The sequence below is a fragment of the Opisthocomus hoazin genome, chromosome 5 (assembly GCF_030867145.1).
Source record: "Opisthocomus hoazin isolate bOpiHoa1 chromosome 5, bOpiHoa1.hap1, whole genome shotgun sequence".
NCBI classification, from domain to species: Eukaryota; Metazoa; Chordata; class Aves; order Opisthocomiformes; family Opisthocomidae; genus Opisthocomus; species Opisthocomus hoazin.
Genome location: NC_134418.1, coordinates 46,175,512 through 46,195,743, shown reverse-complemented (window position 1 = coordinate 46,195,743; position 20,232 = coordinate 46,175,512). Strand labels below are relative to the sequence as shown.

General features: G+C 52.0%; 1 protein-coding gene across 1 annotated transcript; it reads right to left on the bottom strand.

Moving 5' to 3' along the window:
* Positions 1–809: 809 nt before the first annotated feature.
* Positions 810–2,481, bottom strand: POU4F2 (POU class 4 homeobox 2). Its single transcript, XM_075422204.1, has 2 exons — positions 2,179–2,481; positions 810–1,751 (listed from the first exon to the last, which is right to left on the bottom strand). Exons 1-2 carry the CDS (start codon positions 2,479–2,481, stop codon positions 810–812), a joined length of 1,245 nt encoding a protein of 414 aa, XP_075278319.1.
* Positions 2,482–20,232: the final 17,751 nt, after the last annotated feature.

Genomic DNA, 20,232 nt, shown 5'->3' with positions numbered 1-20,232 from the left:
ATTTACAGATGGCCAAAAGGGACGTTCAGAAGAAGGAGAGGAAAGCTCACGTTCATAAATCCTACCAACACAAAATATTGGATCCTCACTATCCTTTTTTTTTTTTTTTGGCTTTTATCAAGACTTAGATTAAGGAGGTGTAATTAATTAGAATGAGCACAAAATGAAGTTGCTAGAGAGACAAATTAATAATTTACAAGGGGTTGTTTGGCAGTAATCTAATAATAGCTTTTGAAGACCAGTGAACACAGCAGGATCAGCTCTTTCCCTAAGCGTTATAACTTCAGAGAAGAAAAAGGATAATAACCACAGTAAAAATATATATATATTTATATATTTATAATACGCAGTGTAAATGCAGAAAAACCTGCCATCTGTTTTGTTTTGTTTTTTTAAATCATTATTATTACTATTATCATTATTTAAATCAAAATACTTTTGAGACGTCTCTCGCGGCGCGAGCCTCAGCTCTAGACTCAAGTTCGGGTCCCGGGAAAGCCGTGCCCTTGCGGCCCCCCCCGCTGCGAAGGGGACCCTCGGCGCTGGCCCCCGGCCGAGGTCTGCTAAGAACAAAAACCAGCGGTACTTGCCGGAGCGGGTCCGGGCGGCGGCTCCGCGGGGAACCTCCCCGAAACGCGGGCGCGGGGCGGGCTGGGGCTTGGATGGTTTGTTTTTTTTTTTCCCTCCTTTCCTTTTTTTTTTTTTTTTTTTGTTGTTGTCTATTTAATTCTTTTTTTTCTTCTTCTTCTTCTTTTTTTTGTTTTGTTTTTTTGATGGCGATGATCCGTTGATTCTCCTCCGCCGGCGGCTCAGATGCCGGCCGAGTACTTCATGCGCTTCTGCTTCTGGCGCTGGTTGCAGAACCAGACGCGGACCACGTTCTTCTTGAGGTCCAGCTTCTCGGCGATGGCGGCGATCTTCTCGGAGGAGGGCCGGGGCTGCAGGGCGAAGTAGGCCTCCAGCGAGCGCTTCTCGGGGGCGGCGATGGAGGTCCGCTTGCGCTTCTTCTCCGCGCCGCTGAAGAGCTCGGGCTTGGCCAGCTTCTCGCGGTGGGACTTCTCGGCCTCCTCCAGCCAGGCCTGCAGGATGGGCTTGAGGGCGATCATGTTGTTGTGGGAGAGGGTGAGGGACTCGAAGCGGCAGATGGTGCTCTGGCTGAGGGAGCCCACCCCGGGGATCTTCAGGTTGGCCAGCGCCGACCCCACGTCGGCCTGGGTCACCCCCAGCTTGATGCGGCGCTGCTTGAAGCGCTCGGCGAAGGCCTCCAAGTCGCGGGGATCGGCGTCCACGTCGCTCATGCAGCCCATGTGGGCCTGCAGCCCGTGGGCGTGGGCCATGCCCAGCGCGGCCGGGTGCATGGGGTTCATGCCGGCCATGTGGGGAGCGTGGCCCGGCGTGGAGACCACTGCGCCGTCGGGGCCCGCCATGGCCCCCAGCGCCAGCCCCGGCGTCAGGTGCTCCAAGAGTTCCCCCTCCAGCGCCTGGTGGGGCTGATGGTGGTGGTGGTGGTGGTGGTGATGGTGGTGGTGGGTGCCCGACAGGGCGGACGGGTGGGAGATGGGCACGGAGGAGGAGGAGGCGGCCGAGGTGCAGGGGATGGTGTTCATGGTGTGGTAGGTGGCGTCCGGCTTGAAGGGGCTGTGGTGCGGCGGGTGGTGGTGGTGGCTCTTGCTCGGGGAGACGATGTCCACCGCTGCCAGGGCTTCGGCGCGGGCCAGCAGGCTCTCGTCCAGACCGCCGAATATATTGCTCTGCAATTGCAAATAGAAGGCACACATAACGCTCAGCAGGGAATTCGCCTCCCCGCGCACTCCGCCGTGCCACTAAAACCTTCCCAGCATGTTAAAAGAGAAATCCTGGAGAAGGAGGGGGGGGCTGGGGGGGGGGGGGGGGAGAGGAGAGGAGAAGCGGGAGCGAGCGGAGCGAGGGAGCGGGCGCGCCGCGCAGCCGCTCGCACGGAGGCAGCCAGCGGACGGACGGACGGACGCGCCGGCCGCACGCAGCATCCCAGGTCATAAAAATTAATACGGGCGGCAAGAGCCGCCGCATGCATAAGTTGGGCGAGCGCCCGGCGGCGCCGGGTGATTTGCTGCGCGGCCATGAAAAAATCATCAAGCGGGTGCGGGGGGCCGCCGAGGGGCTCCCCTTAAAGCGGGGCGGCGGGCGGCGGGCACCTACCGGAGGGGCGGGCAGGCAGGCCCGCCGCATCGCCTCCGCGCCGCCGCCGGGGCCGGGGCCCGAGCCCGAGCCGGAGCCGCCGCTGCCGGAGCCGCCGCTGCCGCTGCCGGAGCCGCGCCCGGCGGAGCCGCCGGTGCCTGTGCTGCTGGGGGAGCTGGCGGCGGGGGCGGTGGCGCCGGCGGAGGGGCAGGGTGAGGCGGTGTGCAGGGCCGAGTACTTGGTTTCGTGGAGGCCGCTGCCGCCGCCGCCGCCGCCGCCGTGGGGGAGGCCGAAGGGCTGCTTGCTGCTCAGGGACATCATCATGGTGCTCGCCGCCGCCGCCGCGGCCCGGCCCGCCGGCAGCCGGCCGCCGGAGGAGGGCAGGGGCGCGGGGCCGGGGGCCCGGACCCTCCGGAAAAGCCACAGGAGCCCCGGCACCCCCCCGCCCCCCGCGCCCACAACCCCCGGAAAATTTGGAAAAAAAAAAAAGAAAGAAAAAAAAAAATCCCACTCGCCCCCCAGCCGGCTGCCCGAGGACGCGGCAGGGAAAGGCGGCTGCGGGGCCGCGCGGGAGACGCGCGGGCCGGCCGCTGCCTCCCGCCCTCCGCCCGGGCGCTGCCCCCCGTCCGCCTCCGCTCCGGCGCCGGCCCTCGCCTCTCGCGAAGTGCCCTCCCCGCCGCCGCGCCGCTGGGTTTTACTCTCTCCCCTCCCTCCCCTCCCCTCTCGCCTGTCACTACAGCCCAACTCCGCGGGAAGGGCCCTCCGCGCCTGCCTCCTCGGCCCCGTCCCCCTCCTCCGCCGCTCCCTGCCCGCCCCCCGCCGCCCCCGCGCCCACCCCCACGCGTGCTTCCACACTCACCACCCCGCCGCCTCCCGGAAAGGGGAGGGAAAAAGCAAAAAAACAAAAAAAGAAAAAAAAGAAAAGCGGGGGGAAGCGACATCCCCCCCCCTCCCCACGCCCCAAATCCACCCTCCATTAAAAAAAAAAAAAGGGAAAAAAAGGGAAAATAGCGAAGTCCCGTCCGGGGCGACGACAAGCCCACGGCCCGAGGGTCCCGGGCCCTGCCCTGGCACCGCTCGTCGCCCCGGGGGGAGCTCTGTCCGGCCCCCATCGGCGCGGAGCCGGAGGGATCCGCCTGCAGAAGCGCGCCGCTGTCCCGCCAACTTCCCCCGCCTCTCTCTTCGAATGAGAAGAAAAAAAAATTAAAAAAAAAAAAGGGAGAGAGAGAGAGAGAAAAGAAATCGTGGAAAGTCAGTTTTGCTGAAGGTGGCCGGATTTATTTCCATGAATTTCACTTTGCAGTGGGAAGGCTGAAAGAAGTGCTTAGGTGTTTAATTTCTCACCTAAAGAGCAGACTTGGTAATTTTAAGGGAAATAAAAAAAAATTACATTGTATCAGCGCTCACTGTCGCCAGCTCGGAGAAATGAAATAAATCAAAGTTAAAAGCTTGAGTATCATTTAATTATGGTGCGAATAGCGCTTGGAAAGAAGTAGAACAACATCTCTAAACAAATTATGGCCGGGCCAGGAAGGAATTATTAGATTGAAATTTCATTTAGGCTCGGGAGACACGGCGCTTCAATATGTAATCTGTTATGCCTCATCTGATTTGTATGCTTAATTCAGCTTGACGAATTTATTAGTTTTCATAATAGTAAAAAAATTGAGCAGCACTATGGGCTAATGCATTGTGTGTACTATAAATTGTATGTCACCGTTGAAAGGCTGAAGTCTATAGAAATCTTTTATTAATGACAACATAGGAAAGAGGATTTTCTCGCAAGCCTTTAAGGACTTCATGCCAAACCTCCGCGCTCCGTGTCTCAGTAGGCTATTAACATATCGTCATACTAATTAGGCTACTTCATGAGTGATATAATTTCAAACTTTAAATTATGTTCTAATTAACAAGCGTTGTCCAATTTGCTTAATCTTCAAAAGGCTTTTGGCTTGTCTAATTAGTCTAAAGCATCGAGCATCTCCAACGCCCAAGAAAATGATACCCGTAACATTTTGCAGTAGAGCCCACGCGTGGCGCGGGGCGGCCCGTGGCGGCGGCGGGCGGGCAGGCAGCCTCCCCCCGCCTCCCCCCGCCTACCCCCGCCGCCCCCCGCCCCCGGAGACCCTCCCGCCCCCGCCGCCCGGCCGTGCCGGGGGTGTGCGGGCGGAGCGGCCGGGGAGGGAAATCTCCAGCTTTCTGAGGGGGAAAAAAAAAAACAAAACCACCAACAAAAATAGGAAAAGAAAAGAAAAAGAAGGCCATACCTGGTCGGCGCCGGGCACCCCGGGGGGAGGCAGCCGGCCGGGAGCGCGGAGCCGCCTCAGGGGCTCGGCCCGACCGCCGCCCCGGCCCAACTTCTGCGGAGAGAAGGGCGAGGGGAGAAACCTCGCCACGCTACGCATTTAACCCCTCCCGCTTTGGGTTTAATTACTCGCAGTAGTTGTTCTAATGTATGCTGTCACACGAGAGAGCTGAGAATGCATATCGTTAATATGAATTAATCTTGATTTTAATGGCGACTGACAACCGATCTCCAAAACGTTGAGCGGTCCTCGCCGCTCCGAACGGCAGCCACCGGGGCGCGGAGCGATAGCTGGGCCAACTCCCCTCGCTGCCGGGCCCGGGGACAGCCCCGGGGGTCCCCGCGGCGGCCGCGCCTGCTGGCGGCTCCCCCGCGCCGCGGGGACGGGCCCCGGTTCGCTGCGGGCAGCGCCCGGCCCGCCGCACCGCCGCCCGGCACACGCTGCGGCGTGTCCCTCGCTTTACCTGTTTTCCCCCAACCCCTTTTTTGTTTGGGGTTTGTTTTTTTTTGGGGGGGGAGGACACGACACGCCGCGAGGAGCCGCAGCAGGCGGGGAGCCCCCGCCGGCCCCCGGCAGCTCTCCGGGGCCGCGGGCCCTGCAGCCGGCTCTGGACACCGCTGGGCCGCCTAAATAAAAGGAGACCCCCCCGGCGCCCACACCCTGACCCACGCAGACATCTAGGGAGAAATCACTGTCGCCTCTCATGTATCCACGTTCTGATTTACGATTAAAATTTAAAGACGCGCATTCATATTTTACCGAACCTAATGCGCCCTATGAATTTTTAATCCATGAAGATGCGGGCTACACTTCGAGCAAACTCTACCTTTGTTTGGAGCGCAGGGCAAAGCCGGCCCCGGCTCTGTCGGAGGGGCGGCCCCGGAACCTCGCACCGCCCCCGGCCCCCGCCGCCTCCGGGCCGCTCCCCCAGGGGTCCGGGGGCACCGCGGCTGCGGACAGCTGCAACCGGCGGGGCCGCGGCAGCCGCCGGGCCGGGACGCCCCGTCGGGGCAGCCCCGCACCCCGGGCGGTGCCTCCGCACCCCCTCCCCTCTCCTCTCCCCCCAGCCCGGCGTCGCTGCCTGCACCGGCTCCTACTCCCCCTGCTCCCCCCTCCGCACCCGGTTTGGGGCCGGCGCGTGGCGCTGGGCGGGCACCGGGGGTGGGGGTGCCACGTGTGGCGGGGCCCCCGCCGCCCCCCGAGGCGGGACGGCCCCTCCGGCCCCCCGGCCTGCCCGGGGCCGCGCCGCCGCCGCCAGCCGAACTGAGTCACGAAGCCCGGAACGATCGATGGGGACGCTTCGCCGTCCGCGGCGCCTCGCACTTCCTGGCACTAAAACAAATGCAGGAAATCGAAACTTCATTACTCGAATGAAACCCAGAAATCCCTCTGCATAACTTATCCCGGCGTTTTTCGCGGCGTTTGTGTCGAACGCACGCGTTTACCCGCGCACCCCCTCCTCCCCAGGGCCGCTCCCCTCGGCGGGTGAGAGGCTAGGACCTCTCACCCCGCCCGGCCGAGGGGCGAGGGGAGGAGGCGGAGGGGGGGTCTCCGGTGGAGGCTACCCAAGCGTAGTGGGAAGTGCCCACGAAGTGAGCCGGTTACTCCGCTGAGCTCTCCCCTCGCCTCCGAGGACACCCCCGCGGCCCCCGCAGCCCTGCCGCCGCGCCGGGCACGCACTAGCCAGCTGCGGTAGGACACCGCGTTTGCCGTCCAGCCTGGCTGGCTGCCGAGAGCCCGCCCGGCGAGCCTTTGGCTGGATTCGTCAGCGCGGGGAGGCTGCCGGCTCGGGAGCAAACTTCATCACAGACACCTCGTCGAGAAGTTGAAGCAATGTTATGAAAGAATGAAAAATACATTTGGGAGCTGCCTGGAAACCGAAGCACATTTTGATTTAACTTACATTAACAGAAACCTAATGTAAAAGTGAAGGGATCTAACAAAACCATTAATAATTTAAAAATAATTACAGATAGTCTATCCTTACTATTCATAACCACTCAACATTTTAGACAAAAGCAAGCTGAATATTCTTCTTGGGAGAAAGATGTGAGCAGACTGCTGAGCAGGAGCCATCCACTCGCGCTGCCTCTCCTCTGCTGGCGTACGTCGCCCGTTCCCAGGGCACTGTACCCAGGGCACCATCCGAAAAGCACTCGTCCAGGAGGGAGGGTGAAAGCTGGCTGGAGGCGGAGGGCAGGTCCTACGGGGCTTTTTGGCAAACGTGTGGCAGGGATTTCAACCCCTCCTTCTTGCTGGAGTTGCTGTTTGAGGTGGGCCCAGCCTGATAGGGGAGACCGAGGATGCTATCCCGCCTCCCTGGGCTCTCTCGAAGTTCTGCCAGCCTGGGAGGCCCCGGGAAAGGCCTTTTCCATCCGCAGCCTTGGTGAGCACTGGTGGCAACAGTGACTCTCCTGCCCCACGCTGTGCCGTGCTCTTTAACAACAGCTGATGCCAAGCACCATACATCATCTTCTTGGCTTGCCACGGCTCTGTACAAAAGTTATTTTTGATGCTTCCGTTTCAATTCAAGTTTCCATCGTTTGCTGTACAGCTTGAGGGTCTGGGGCATCCTGCAAGGCTGTGATTTTGCCTGTGTTTCTGTTCTTTTGTGGTTTTTGTGAGATACACCTGCTGTCCAAAGACTGTCTAAAATCAAAGCAACTGGATATGAGGCAAACTTCACTGCTTTTCCTTACAGGTAAAGATAAAACTGCAAAGAGTGAAACGCACAGACATAAAGCAGCTTCTAAAGGAAAAGAAAGTATTGGACCGTACAAAGCAGATAAGAAATTCAGATTTAACTCTCACAGGAACCTGTCTTACCTCACAGGTGGGATCCCCTCCTAACCGCTTCCCCAAACCACTCCTTCCACTGAAAACATTAAGGTCTCATGGATCATTAAAAACAAAAAATATCCTACAAATCACTCAGTGCATGTCCTTGGGACTCTATTCTTGCTGATTTAGACAAAACCCTGGTATCTTAGATTACCCTTCATTAATTATTTTAATTAATTTCCCTTGTTATAGATGTATTATCACAAATCATATTCCAAACACATCCCCTAATTAAGCACAAAGTTCCTCTCCAACTCTGTATGCCGCTTACACAGCGCAATGAGAACCTGCGTGTTCAGCCCGTCGCTGCCGCACAGCCAAGCCCGGTGCCCGGAGGCTGGTGGCGGGCAGTCCATGTGACAAAAGATGGTGCTTGCACATCTCTCGGGACTTGCTCTAACTCAGAGAAAACATTTTGATTTTCCATTCGGTCATCAACATGGCATGTTCTCAGCTCAGAGCTCTCAGCCCTCCCAAATTATCAGTGTCCTCCATTTTCTTCTGCAGGGTTTTCAAGGTAAATCTGAGTTCCTTTTCTCCCCCTTCCACCACGCTGATCTTTTTATAGGTCCCCAGTATTCACCAGGCACCGCACAGCAGCCTTCCCTTTTTGGCCAGGAAGAAGAACTACGACAGGTCATAAGCGTTGAAAAAGATGATGAAAACCTCGTGTTTCTGAGAAGGCCATTGCCAATGGGCAGATGCAATTTTATAAACGATTGAACAGTTGTCTCACTGGATCGGCTTTTGTACCTCGGAGCCATTAAATAGTGTGCTAAAATACTTCCTTAAGCAGACAGGGTCCTGCGGCCCCATGTGAGAGGTGTAGAAGGTACAGCTGTGGCGTTTGCTGTGCGCCGTGGCATGTTCTGTGCTTTCCACAGTCTCTGTGGTTTTGGCAAAGTCTTGCTCATCCCACCCATCCCACTTCGTGAACAGGTAGCGCAAAATGTCTGTGAATTATTCTGCTTTCTCCCTTTGATTCAGTGTCGACACAAACAGGGTGTGATGGGACTCGACGCTGGTGAGGAAGGCCCACTAGGACCAGCATCTGCTAGAAATATTAGATATGTGCTGAAGCATTAGTCCCTGCAGGACCAGGCATGCTGGGCTCAGACCTAGTCTACAGCCTCATCCCACTTGAAAACCAGGCTTTAATTCTAGAAAGATGTATCTGAGGATAGCAGCAATGATAATGTCTGGGCAGCGGTCCACCTTACAGGTGGACATAGACACTTTCTGGTTTTTATTAAAAGCTAATCACAAATCCTCCACTTTTTTTTCCCCTTGTCTTTTTTTTGGTTAAAATTCAGTAGAAATGCTTTCCACCTTTCCTACAACCTCTGGGCACACATCAAAGCCCTTCCCTTCACACACAGAGCATGGGCAGGTATCTGCCTGTGATCTCCTATCCCTTTTTATAAATGAAATATTGTATGTTCTGAAGACTGTTAATATAATGAAATCAAATTGTGAAATGCTTCTGCAGCTCGTATCAACATTTCCTGTTGGAAACAGCCCGTTAGGACTGCGTTATCACGTATCTCTTGCAGTCCTGAGACAGCAATCGAATTCCAGTGAAATGTCTTACCAAAGGCAATCAAGTCGATCAATGGGGGTTTTGCTCGTAACATCAAACCTGATGAAATGGTTAAGAACTGCAAATATACATACAGAAAAGAGGACAGATCAGAAAACAGGACTATGAAGATAAGGAAAAAATGCAGAAAGAAAAGAAATTACACCCAGAAAAAGAAAATGCAGGAGATCAGTAATTGGCTGACATATATATCCAACACAATACAGAGTTTAAAATGCAGACAACTCAGTTTGTAACCTGTAACACAAACTTCCGTAGAGGCAGTTACTCGGAAGAACTCTTCTCCACACATCCCGCTTTAAATATTTTGCTGAAATGGGAGGAACTACACTTGTGCTTAACTGCTTTACTCTTTGTTTTGATGGTGGAGACCTGGGACTACCCAACGAGGCTTTCAGATATCCCCATCAAACTGCGCATGTCTGCATCTGTGTCTGTTCCTATGTATATACAGTAAACATGGCATCAAATCATACTTTTGCTCATCAGCCCTCGAACAGTTATGTTGCTCGGTAGGTACCCTGACATAGTGAATTTATTTGAATAAAATGTGGTTTGTTTTTCTTGTTTAGGCCGGCGCGTTTCCTTGCAGCAAGTGCATTAGTCGCGGCACACCCGTGAGACGGAGGCAATACTTTCTAACAGGTCCCAGCTTCCCCGTCTTTCCCTGCGACTGGAGCTCCCAGCGTCCTCGCCTACCTCTGGAAATGTTGTTGTGGGGTCCGAACACTCTGGCCCAAAGCAGGCCAAAACGGTGTTGTGTTGGCTTTTTTTTGTTGGGGTGATTTTTGTGTGGGGTTTTTTTGTTTGGTTGGGTTTTTTTAGCTTGCTACAGTTTTTAATCACATTCGTGGGTGTTTTTGAATGAGGGGGTTGGGTCTGACAAAGCTTTTACAGCCATTAAAACTTGTCTGCAGTGAGTGCTGACAGCTGTGCAATGGCTCTTAATGAGGAGGGATGCGCTTGGGAGTGCCTGCCTGTGGTCGGTCGGTCAGTCGGTCGGTCCGTCTGTCCGTCCGTCCGTCCGTCCTGGTGACCGGCGGGCGGTGGCAAGGGCCGGGGGCGTCCCACAGGTGTCCCTGCCGCGGGATGGGATGGGAGCAGGTGGCTGGCTGGCTGGACTTCTGCCGCCCCATGCGTGAGAACACAGCTGGGGCACCCCGGGGGGACACGGGAGGGAATTAAGGGCAGCTTGTGGCTGCGGGGGGGGGGAGGGGGGCTGCTCCCCTGTTTTTTTCCCGGGAGGTCGGGGCAGCCCAGGCGCCGGCGAGATGGGCTCAGGACCAGGATCCTCTCGCCTCTTCTTCCCCCTCGGCCCCAGGGGATACTCTAGGGCAGCGGGGGGCTGGCAGCAGCTGGAGCTCGTCCGTGATTCTGTGGGTAAAACCGGGCTCAGGCCCTGGGGAGCCACCGCCGCTGAAATCTGGCTCTGGGAGTGCTGGCCAGGGTGCCCCGGGGCTGCGTTTCCCCGCTGCCCGGCCCGGGACCCCGCTGGCAGTTGCCAGGGAATGGGGAAAAATCCCTCTCAGCCGGAGCCAAAAGCAAACCCTCCTCAAGACTCCCAGCGGAGCGCTGCGACCCACCTGCTGTGAGGGTCGTGCCAGAGGTACGTACGTCTTGGAACGAAACATGGTTCATTTCTCACTTTGTGTCCCTGTTACACCTGATGTCCTTCCGCATGTTCTTCCCCAGTATGGCATCTCATGGCCTGTCATAGTACGTTGCAGCATGCTATATTGTGATTTGTATGTAATGGTGGGCAAGGTATTTTACTGAAAAAAAAGAAAGTGTACTAAAGGCAGAAGACATGTCAATCTAGAAAGAAGATGGCTCAGTCTGTACTCATCAATTGCTCAGAATGCTTAAGAATGAACCGAAAGACCAGAAAAGCTCAGGAATCTGACAAGTTACTTCACCAGCCTGATCTCCTTCTATGACCAGGTGACCTGCCTAGTGGATCAGGGGAAGGCTGTGACATTATCTGCCTGGACTTTAGTAAGGCCTTTGACACTGTTCCCCACAGCATCCTCCTGGAGAAACTAGCTGCCCATGGTTTGGATGGGTGTACTCTTCGCTGGATAAAGAACTGGCTGAATGGCCGAGCACAGAGAGTGGTGGTGAATGGACCTAAATCCAGCTGGCGGCCGGTCACAAGTGGTGTTGCCCAGGGCTCAGTTTTGGGTTAGGTCTCTTTTAACATCTTTATCAATGATCTGGATGAGGGGATTGAGTGCTCCCTCAGTAAGTTTGCAGATGACACCAAGTTGGGCGGGAGCGTCGATCTGCTTGAGGGTAGGAAGGCTTTGCAGAGGGATCTGGACAGACTGGATCGATGGGCCGAGGCCAACTGTATGAGGTTCAACAAGGCCAAATTCTGGGTCCTGCGCTTCGGTCACAACAACCCCATGCAACGCTACAGGCTTGGAAAGCTGCCCGGTGGAAAAGGACCTTGGGGTGTTTGTCGACAGCCGGCTGAACATGAGCCAGCAGTGTGCCCAGGTGGCCAAGAAGGCCAACAGCATCCTGGCTTGTATCAGGAATAGTGTGGCCAGCAGGAGTAGGGGAGTGATCATGCCCCTGTACTCGGCACTGGTGAGGCCGTACTGGGAGTACTGTGTTTAGTTTTGGGCCCCTCACTACAAGAAGGACATTGAGGTTCTGAATCGTGTCCAGAGAAGGGCAAAGAGGCTGGTGAGGTTTCTAGAGAACAAGTCTTATGAGGAGCAGCTGAGGGAGCTGGGGCTGTTTAGCCTGGAGAACAGGAGGCTGAGGGGGGACCTTACTCTCTACAACTACCTGAAAGGAGGTTTTAGTGAGGCAGGTGTTGGTCTCTTCTTCCAAGTAACTAGTGATAGGATGAGAGGCAATGGCCTCAAGTTGCGTCAGGGGAGGTTTAGATTGGATATTAGGAAAAATTTTTTTACTGAAAGAGTGGTCAGGCATTGGAACAGGCTGCCCAGGGAGGTGGTGGAGTCACCATCCCTGGAGGTGTTCAAAGAACGTGTAGATGTGGCACTTTGGGATATGGTTTAGTAGGCATGGTGGTGGTGGGTTGAAGGTTGGACTAGAGGTCTTCTCCGACGTATGATTCCATGAAGTAAGGGTTACGTGCTTGGAGGGCAAAGCAACTTAAGTTCATCAGTTAGCAAGGCTCAGCTGCTTTTAGATACTGAAAGGTAGGGAAAAATAACCCAAATAAAACAGGTGGGTGGAAAGAATATCCTTTTGCAGGCAAGTGAGTGGAAGAAGGTGATGAAAAGAGTTTTTTTTTATTTGATCCCAAATCGCACTCCAGCTGTAGGCAGAAGCCTGTGCTTTGCAGCCTGGGTGAGCCCTCGCTTGGGAAGGGATGGAGGCAGGGCTGGTTTGCAGCCCCGCTACTTTGTAGCCTGCTGCAAAAGTCAAAAGGCTTGTGTAGGGTTCGAAGCTCAATATTCATATGGTCGTGTTTTAGCAGCGGCGAGCTCTCTACACGTGGCTGTCGTTTCCACAATTTGTAGATAAGCTGTGTCAGCACAGCCTTTATAAATCCCATTTTTACCAAAGATTTATGATATAACTGTAGATGTGTGCTCTGGACTGGTATCTTCCATAGAGGGTTTTAGTGACGGATCTTCTTTTTAGAAGGTTGGTACATTTATTTTCCATGTCTAAGATATATGATGAAAAATGTGATTTATAATGTGGCATAATAAAATTGGATGATCTTTGAGGGGATAGCAGACTTACTCCTGTACATACACAATATCTTTTTTGGTAATATTTTGATAATGATTTTACATGTGTGATACAGTGGCGTGAGACGTGGTGACAGTGCATCGGGCAGTGGTAGGAGCTGCTGTGTCAACTCTGACCCTGTCAAGAGCGCTATGTGTGTACAAAGCAGTCAAGTCGGACAAAGAGGGAGGGAAGAAACTCATTCACAAAGATACATGGCTAGATTTTGCTTTTCTTTTTTCCACTTGAAGTCAGAAATAACCAAGTGAATTGGAAGCATCTTTGCTGAATTGATACATGTATGAATGGTCCAAATATTTCGATGTTGCTAAAAAATTCGACCAGACCCAGGAATAGCTGGGTAGCTTTCTTCTGAGAGCTGAGATAGGTCACCTCCTGCACTTCTGTTTGGCAAGACTGCTTTATTTTAAAGAGGCAGTCCGATGTTACGGCTGGTTTTAAGACAGGCTGCATTCACGATTTGATTCTGTGTGCTATTGCCACATCTGTTTGTTTCATTGTAATCATGATAACTTTTTTCCCACAAATCAAGCTGTTACACATGAAGGGGTGGAAAACAACAGATCTCTGTGTGAACAATGTCTGGTTTTCACCTTACTTGGGGACTTTGTGCACTTAAAGGTGCTACAGGCATCTGCAATGCAAAAGCCATGGAAATGACCAACAAAAGCTGGGGTGGTACATTTTTCATTGTGGCAAAGCTCCTGCCGAGTCAAAGAGCAGCCAGCAAATGAGAGTTTCATCTGAATCTAGAGGAGAGACTTGGGCTGTACTACTGCAGCTGACATTAAGAAACTGCTAAGTGAAATTTGCAGTCTTGTTTTGGTGGTGTTTTTTGTTTGGTGGCTTTTGTTTTGTTTTTGTTCTTTTTTTAATTTTTTTTTAGTTAATGACATAACTGACAAACCAGAGGCTGTAAAAAATTATTTGCTTAGTGTATACACAGTTACCTTTTGAAATCATTGTCCCTCTTTATATTATGCAAGCAGAAATTGCTATGTATGTTAGCACTTGCCTAGTTTGTTAGCTAACGTACATATGAATTGGACCTTAAATACTATATATACCAGCACACATCAGAATATTAAGATTTCAGGTTATAGCAATTGTTCGGTTCAGGGCTATAATATGAATTCTTGAATGACTTCCAGCAGTAAAAAAGTCACCAACTGTAAGTCAATAAAGAAATTATTTTAGGCTTTGTTGTGGTGTTCTTGTCAGCTCCTCTGGTGTAAATGCTGCAAGTTTGCTTGCCTCCCCTGTTTGTCAAGTGATCAAAGTGGAAGCAATGAAGGAGGAACATCACCTTTTCAAAAAAACACCCCCGCAGTTTGAGAGGACAAAAATGAGAAATTTAGTCTTTATCTGCTCATGGGTTTTATGCCATGTTTCCAAAACACACATTGGTATGAATTCTGTGATTAGCTGAAAGAGAAGCATCTTTGGCCTGTGTTGGCTATATCTGCTTCAGATTGCTGAAATTGCACTGTTCAGAACTTGATTGAAGTCTACTGATAGTTTATGATTATGTGCAAACAACCTTTTTTTTTTTTTGATTAGCCCCTAATTGCTATAATCTGTCATGAAGCGAAGAGCAGGAACAGCATTTTAGAGCAGGTGGAGGATGGTGGGATCACAGGTGGTGGCAGTGCAGGATGCGAGCAGGATGTACACGCCTTCTGAGGATAACTTTAGATATTTGGCAAGGTCTGTGTTTCAGAGGAAAAGCGGCAGAGGAGAGAAAGAACTTGGTGCTGGAGGGGAAAAAGTAAACCACTATGTCTTCAGGATGAAGGCTTCTGCTTCTCTGGTGTGGTGGAAGTTAGTGTTGTAGGGGGAGGGTGTTTTTTATTTGTTTTTCATTAATACTTGCCTCTGCAAAAGGAAAATTTTCCTTCAGGACTGGTCCAAAGTCTGGAACAAACACACAGAGGAACTGGGGACTGATGCTTACTACCTTCTATCTCAGGTCCCAGACACTCACCTGACTTGCTGATACAAAGATGTCTGTGCGTGCATTTAGCTGAAGCACCTCCTCTCATACCCACTGCTGAAACAAAACAAAAAATAGGAGAGGGCTACAGAAACACAATAATCTAGGCAGGAGGAAAGAAATACAGAGAGAGTGGCTGGGATGAGGATAAGGGAGCCCAGTAACCTCGTGGTAGTCATTACTTGCATTGCTCAATGTACCCCCTAAAGTGGTGCTTGGCTGCTTCAGTGCTGAGCGCCAGCACGATGCCCAGCAAGGAAGGAAAGGTCCCTGCCAGGTGGTGGGTATGGGCAGGGTGTGAGGGGTGTGTGCTGCCCGTAAGTGCCCCCAGGACCTCGCGAGCAGGGCGAGCTGTCGAGCAGGAGGATGAGTTTACTCTGGGTTAATGTGATGGGTTGATTGTTGTAAACACGGCTGGTAAGAGGAAGTCCTGAGCAAGGACAGGTTTTCACAACTGCCAGGGAGAGTCCTGAGAGAAGGTGTTGGGTATTCAGGCTCACTCTGTTTGCCACAGTGACTGTGGGTGGTTTGTGTTTGTAGTTTCCAGAAGCAATTAACACAAGAAAACAAGACACTGACTCAGTGAGGTGAAGCAAATCTCGTACATTTCAGTATTTGCTCGATAGTTATTTTTCATCTCTGCAGTTAGCTGAATCGGTCCAGGAATTTTATTTTATTCCCCATAAAAAATGAATTAAACCAGATTTTGATTAAATTTATTTCAAGATCATGCTCCAGAAAACTGTAAACAAAAATGCTGTAGCCAGTGACTGACAATGTGTTTGGGGTTCAGAAAGCAGCCACTGAAAGGCCCTTGAAGCTTCTTGCTGGCTCCAAGTTTTGGCAAGCTCAGACTCTGCATAGGCCCAGCTGCCACCCAGCCTGGTAACCACCACAGGCGCACCTTTCCCATCGTTACTTCATGTTCAGTGAGAGTTTGGTTGCAAACAGCTGAAATCAGATACTAATCCCCTGTGCAGAGTATGCGGGAGACTTGCGCCCCGTTCTTTTGGAGTAAATTGAGCACAGTAGATTTGGCAGTAGGTGGACTTGATCCTTTCTGTTTTCGTAAGAAGCTGACCAACTGATGTCGGTGAAGGATAATTCCTCTTAATTATTTTAAATCATCAAGTGGTTTGTTTAGTATGTGGGATGACACACAAGCGTAAAGCTGCCCGGTCTTCTTCTGGCAGAGGTGGGTCAGGGCAGAGCCTGGCTCTGCCCACACCTGGCCCCTGGGCATTGCTGGGGCTTGGCTGCAGGATGGTGCTGGGTTGTCAGCTCTTCAGAACAGCTGCCCTCTCCTGGTGTGCATTTATGTGCTGAAAAGCACAATGGTGCTTGCTTCTGGCTGGGGTCTTCAGAGGCTGCTGTGACACCAATAAGTAAAAGTTAATTGCAAATTTATTTCCACGTAGCCATAAGGGAAAAACACCTGGGGCCAGTTTCCTTTAAAGAAAAGTGGGGAAAAACCTGTTCTACACTCATTTGATTAACCTATGCTGTTAATCACTGCCAGGTTTATGAACCTCTATTATAAACTTGTTACTCTAAGGGGCTTCAGTTCAGTGATTGAAAAACAGCTTTAGGGCCTGGGTAGGTAAGAGTAGAGAGAAGTACAAGTAGAAGCACTGAGCCTTTGAAGAGGTGTATAAATAATTAGCAACATTTTTCATGTGGACTCTTTCGTCAAGATGCACTGTCAGACCTGGGATTTTAACAGAACATGATGAAAATGTAGAAAGAGCTCTATATTTATTCCAGCATAACTATGTTGAAATCTAAAATCATTCAGTATATTAGAAGCTATTTTAGGTCACAGGTAGCAGCTCTGCACTGCTGAACTGCTCTTGTAACTGCTGCAGTTTCTTCAGAAAGCAGAAAGTGTCTGAAAGGTTCTTTACACTCTTGTGTCTTTTGAATCGTAGATCCATATTTCATGGTTGCAAAACATACAACGCAAGCGAAAACCTGAACTGCATCTTAATAAAGAAAAGTGATGAATAAATAGTAGCCCATGCAACTTCAGAAGGTGGAGGGAAATATAGCAGGTAAAATAGAAAACAAAGGTGGAAACATCTCAGAACACTCCAGTGGAGGAAAAAAAATCCCAAACACCACCCCCATACCCCCAAATAAACAACCAAAACAAAAAAAACCCAAAACCTCTAGGACATACCCATGTATCTTACTCTAAAGTGACAAAAACTTTGTTCTCACTGATGAATCACAGAATCATAGAAAGTTTTGGGTCGGAAGGGACCTCTAGAGGTCATCTAGTCCAACCCTCCCGCAGCAAGCAGGGACACCACTAACTAGATCAGGTTGCTCAGAGCCCTGTCCAACCTGGTCTTGAATGTTTCCAGGGATGGGGCCTCCACTACCTCTCTGGGAAACCCGTTCCAGTGTTTCACCACCCTCATTGTAAAGAATTTCTTCCTTATATCCAGCCTAAACCTACCCTGTTTAATTTAAAACCATTACCCCTCGTCCTGTCACTGCTGTCTCTGCTAAAAAGATTGTCCCCATCTTTCCTATAGGCTCCCTTTAAGTACTGAAAGGCTGCAATCAGGTCTCCCCGCAGCCTTCTCTTCTCCAGGCTGAACAAGCCCAACTCTCTCAGCCTGTCCTCGTAGGAGAGGTGCTCCAGCCCTCGGATCATTTTTGTAGCCCTCCTTTGGACCCGCTCCAACAGTTCCATGTCCTTCTTGTTTTGAGGGCTCCAGAGCTGAACGCAGGACTCCAGGTGAGGTCTCACCAGAGCAGAGTAGAGGGGCAGAATCCCCTCTCTCCACCTGCTGGCCACGCTTCTCCTGATGCAGTCCAGGACATGATTGGCCCTCTGGGCTGCCAGCGCACATTGCTGGCTCATGTCGAGCCTTTCGTCTATCAGTACCCCCAAGTCCCTCTCAGCAGGGCTGCTCTTGATCCTTTCATCCCCCAGCCTGTATTGATACTGGGGATTACCCCGACCCAGGTGTAGGACCTTGCACTTGGCCTTGTTGAACCTCATGAGGTTCACACAGGCCCACCTCTCCAGCTTGTCCAGGTCCCTCTGGATGGCATCCCGTCCTTCTGGTGTATCAACCGTACCACTCAGCTTGGTGTCATCTGCCAACTTGCTGAGGGTACACTCGATGTCGCTGTCCATGTCATTGATAAATATATTGAACAGCACTGGTCCCAGTACGGACCCCTGAGGGACTCCACTCGTCACTGGTCTCCATCTGGACATTGAGCCGTTGGCCACTACCCTTTGGCTGTGACCATCCAACCAATTCCTTATCCACCAAACAGTCCACTCATCAAATCCATGTCTCTCCAATTTAGAGAGAAGGATGTTGTGGGGGACCATGTCAAAGGCTTTACAAAAATCCAGATAGATGACGTCCATTGGTTTTCCCTTGTCCACCCTTGTTGTTACACCATCATAGAAAGCCACTAGGTTGGTGAGGCAGGACTTGCCCTTGGTGAAGCCATGCTGGCTGTCTCGAATCACCTCCCTGGCCTCCATGTGCCTTAGCATATCTTCTAGGAGGATCTGTTCCATGATCTTCCCAGGCACAGAGGTGAGACTGACAGGTCGGTAGTTCCCAGGGTCTTCCTTTCTACCCTTTTTGAAAAGGGGCACAATGTTTCCCTTTTTCCAGTCACTGGGGGCTTCCCCTGACTGCCATGACTTTTCAAATATCATGGAGAGTGGCTTGGCAACTACATCAGCCAGTTCCCTCAGGACTGTGGGATGCATCTCATCAGGTCCCATGGACTTCTGTACGTTTAGGTTCTTCAGGAGGTCCCGAACCTGATCTTCACTTACAGCTGGAGGGATTTTACCCTCCTGGTCTCCTTCATGCCATTCATTGACTCGGGAGGGGTGAGGAGAGACGTTGCCAGTGAAGACTGAGGCAAAAAAGTTGTTGAGTACCTCAGCTTTCTCCTCATCTACTGTTACCAGTTTGCCAGTCTCGCTCATGAGCGGGGGTATGCTTTCTTTGACCATCTTTTTCCAGCTGACATACCTGTAGAAGCCCTTGTTATTCTTTGTATCCCTTGCCAAGTTCAGCTCCAGCTGTGCTTTGGCCTTCCTGACCCCATCCCTACACAACCGGGCAGCTTCCCTATACTCTTCCCAGGAAGCCAGTCCTTGCTTCCACTGCCTGTGCAGTTCCCTCTTCTTCCTTAGTCTGACCAGCATCTCTTGCTTCAGCCATGCCGTTCTCTTCCCTTCTCTGCCCGACTTCTTACACTTGGGGATCGAGAGCTCTTGTGCTCTGTGGAATACATCCTTAAAGACCTGCCAGCTCTGTTCTGTTCCCCTGTCCCTGAGGACCGTTTCACTGGGAGTCCTTCTGACTATCTCCTTGAAGAGCTGGAAATTTGCCCTCCTAAAATTTAGGGTCCTGACTATGCTCTTCATTATTCCCATTTCCCTCAGTAGCATTAGTTCCACCAGCGCATGGTCACTGCAGCCCAGGCTACCTCCGATCTTGACATCCCCAACGATGGTGACCACCAGGTCTAGTATTGCATCCCCTCGGGTAGGGGTGCTTATTACCTGGCTTAAGAAGTTGTCCTCAATGCATTCTAGGAACCTGCTGGATTGCCTACAGCTTGCCGTGTTGATTTTCCAGCAGATGTCGGGGTAGTTGAAGTCCCCCAGCAGGATGAGAGTCTGTGAGCGCGAAGCCTCCTGGAGTTGGAGGAAGAACGCTTCGTCTGTCAGCTCCTCTTGATCTGGCGGCCTGTAGTAGACACCAACCACTAGGTTCCCTTTGTTGCCTCTGTCTCTGATTCTTACCCATAAGCTTTCGACCTGCTCGTGGCTGTTCTTCAGGGACAGCTCTTCACTCTGTAGTGTTTTCTTGATGTAAAGGGGAACAGCCCTGCCTCTCCTTCCTCGCCTGTCCCCTCTGAACAGCCTGTAGCCATCAAGAGCTACATTCCAGTCGTGGGATTCATCCCACCAAGTTTCCGTCATGGCAATCAGGTTGTAGCTTTCCAGCAGCACGATTGCTTCCAGCTCCTCCTGTTTGTTTCCCATGCTGCGTGTGTTTGTATAGAGGCATTTCATCTGAGCTGTCAGACTCGTTACCTTCATAGCAGAGCACCCCTTTTTTCCCTTGAGGTGTTTCATGGGTATTTTCTTTTTGGCACCTGATACCTCAGGCACCTCCAGCTCCCTTCCGCAAGACTTCCACATTGCTGCAGTGTCCCTCGCATGCTGCTGGGCAATGGGTTGAGGGCTCCTACTAGCCCCCCATCCCTCTAACCATTGTGCATCATCCCCTAGCCTGTCGCTGGCAAGCCTGATAGGTTCCCCTTCCCCCTTCACCTCTAGTTTAAAGCCCTGTCAACGAGCCCCGCGAGCTCCTGGGCAAAGATCCTCTTCCCCTTTGAGAAAGCTGGCTCCCATTTGATGCCAGCAGGCTTGGTGCTGTGTATGTCATCCCATGATCAAAGAACCCAAAGTAGTGGCGGTGACACCAGTCACGGAGCCGTGTGTTAATAGACTGAGTCTGCCTATGTCGCTCAACGTCTCTGCCCACCACTGGAAGGAGCGATGAAAAGATAACCTGTGCTCCAGATTCCTTTACTAA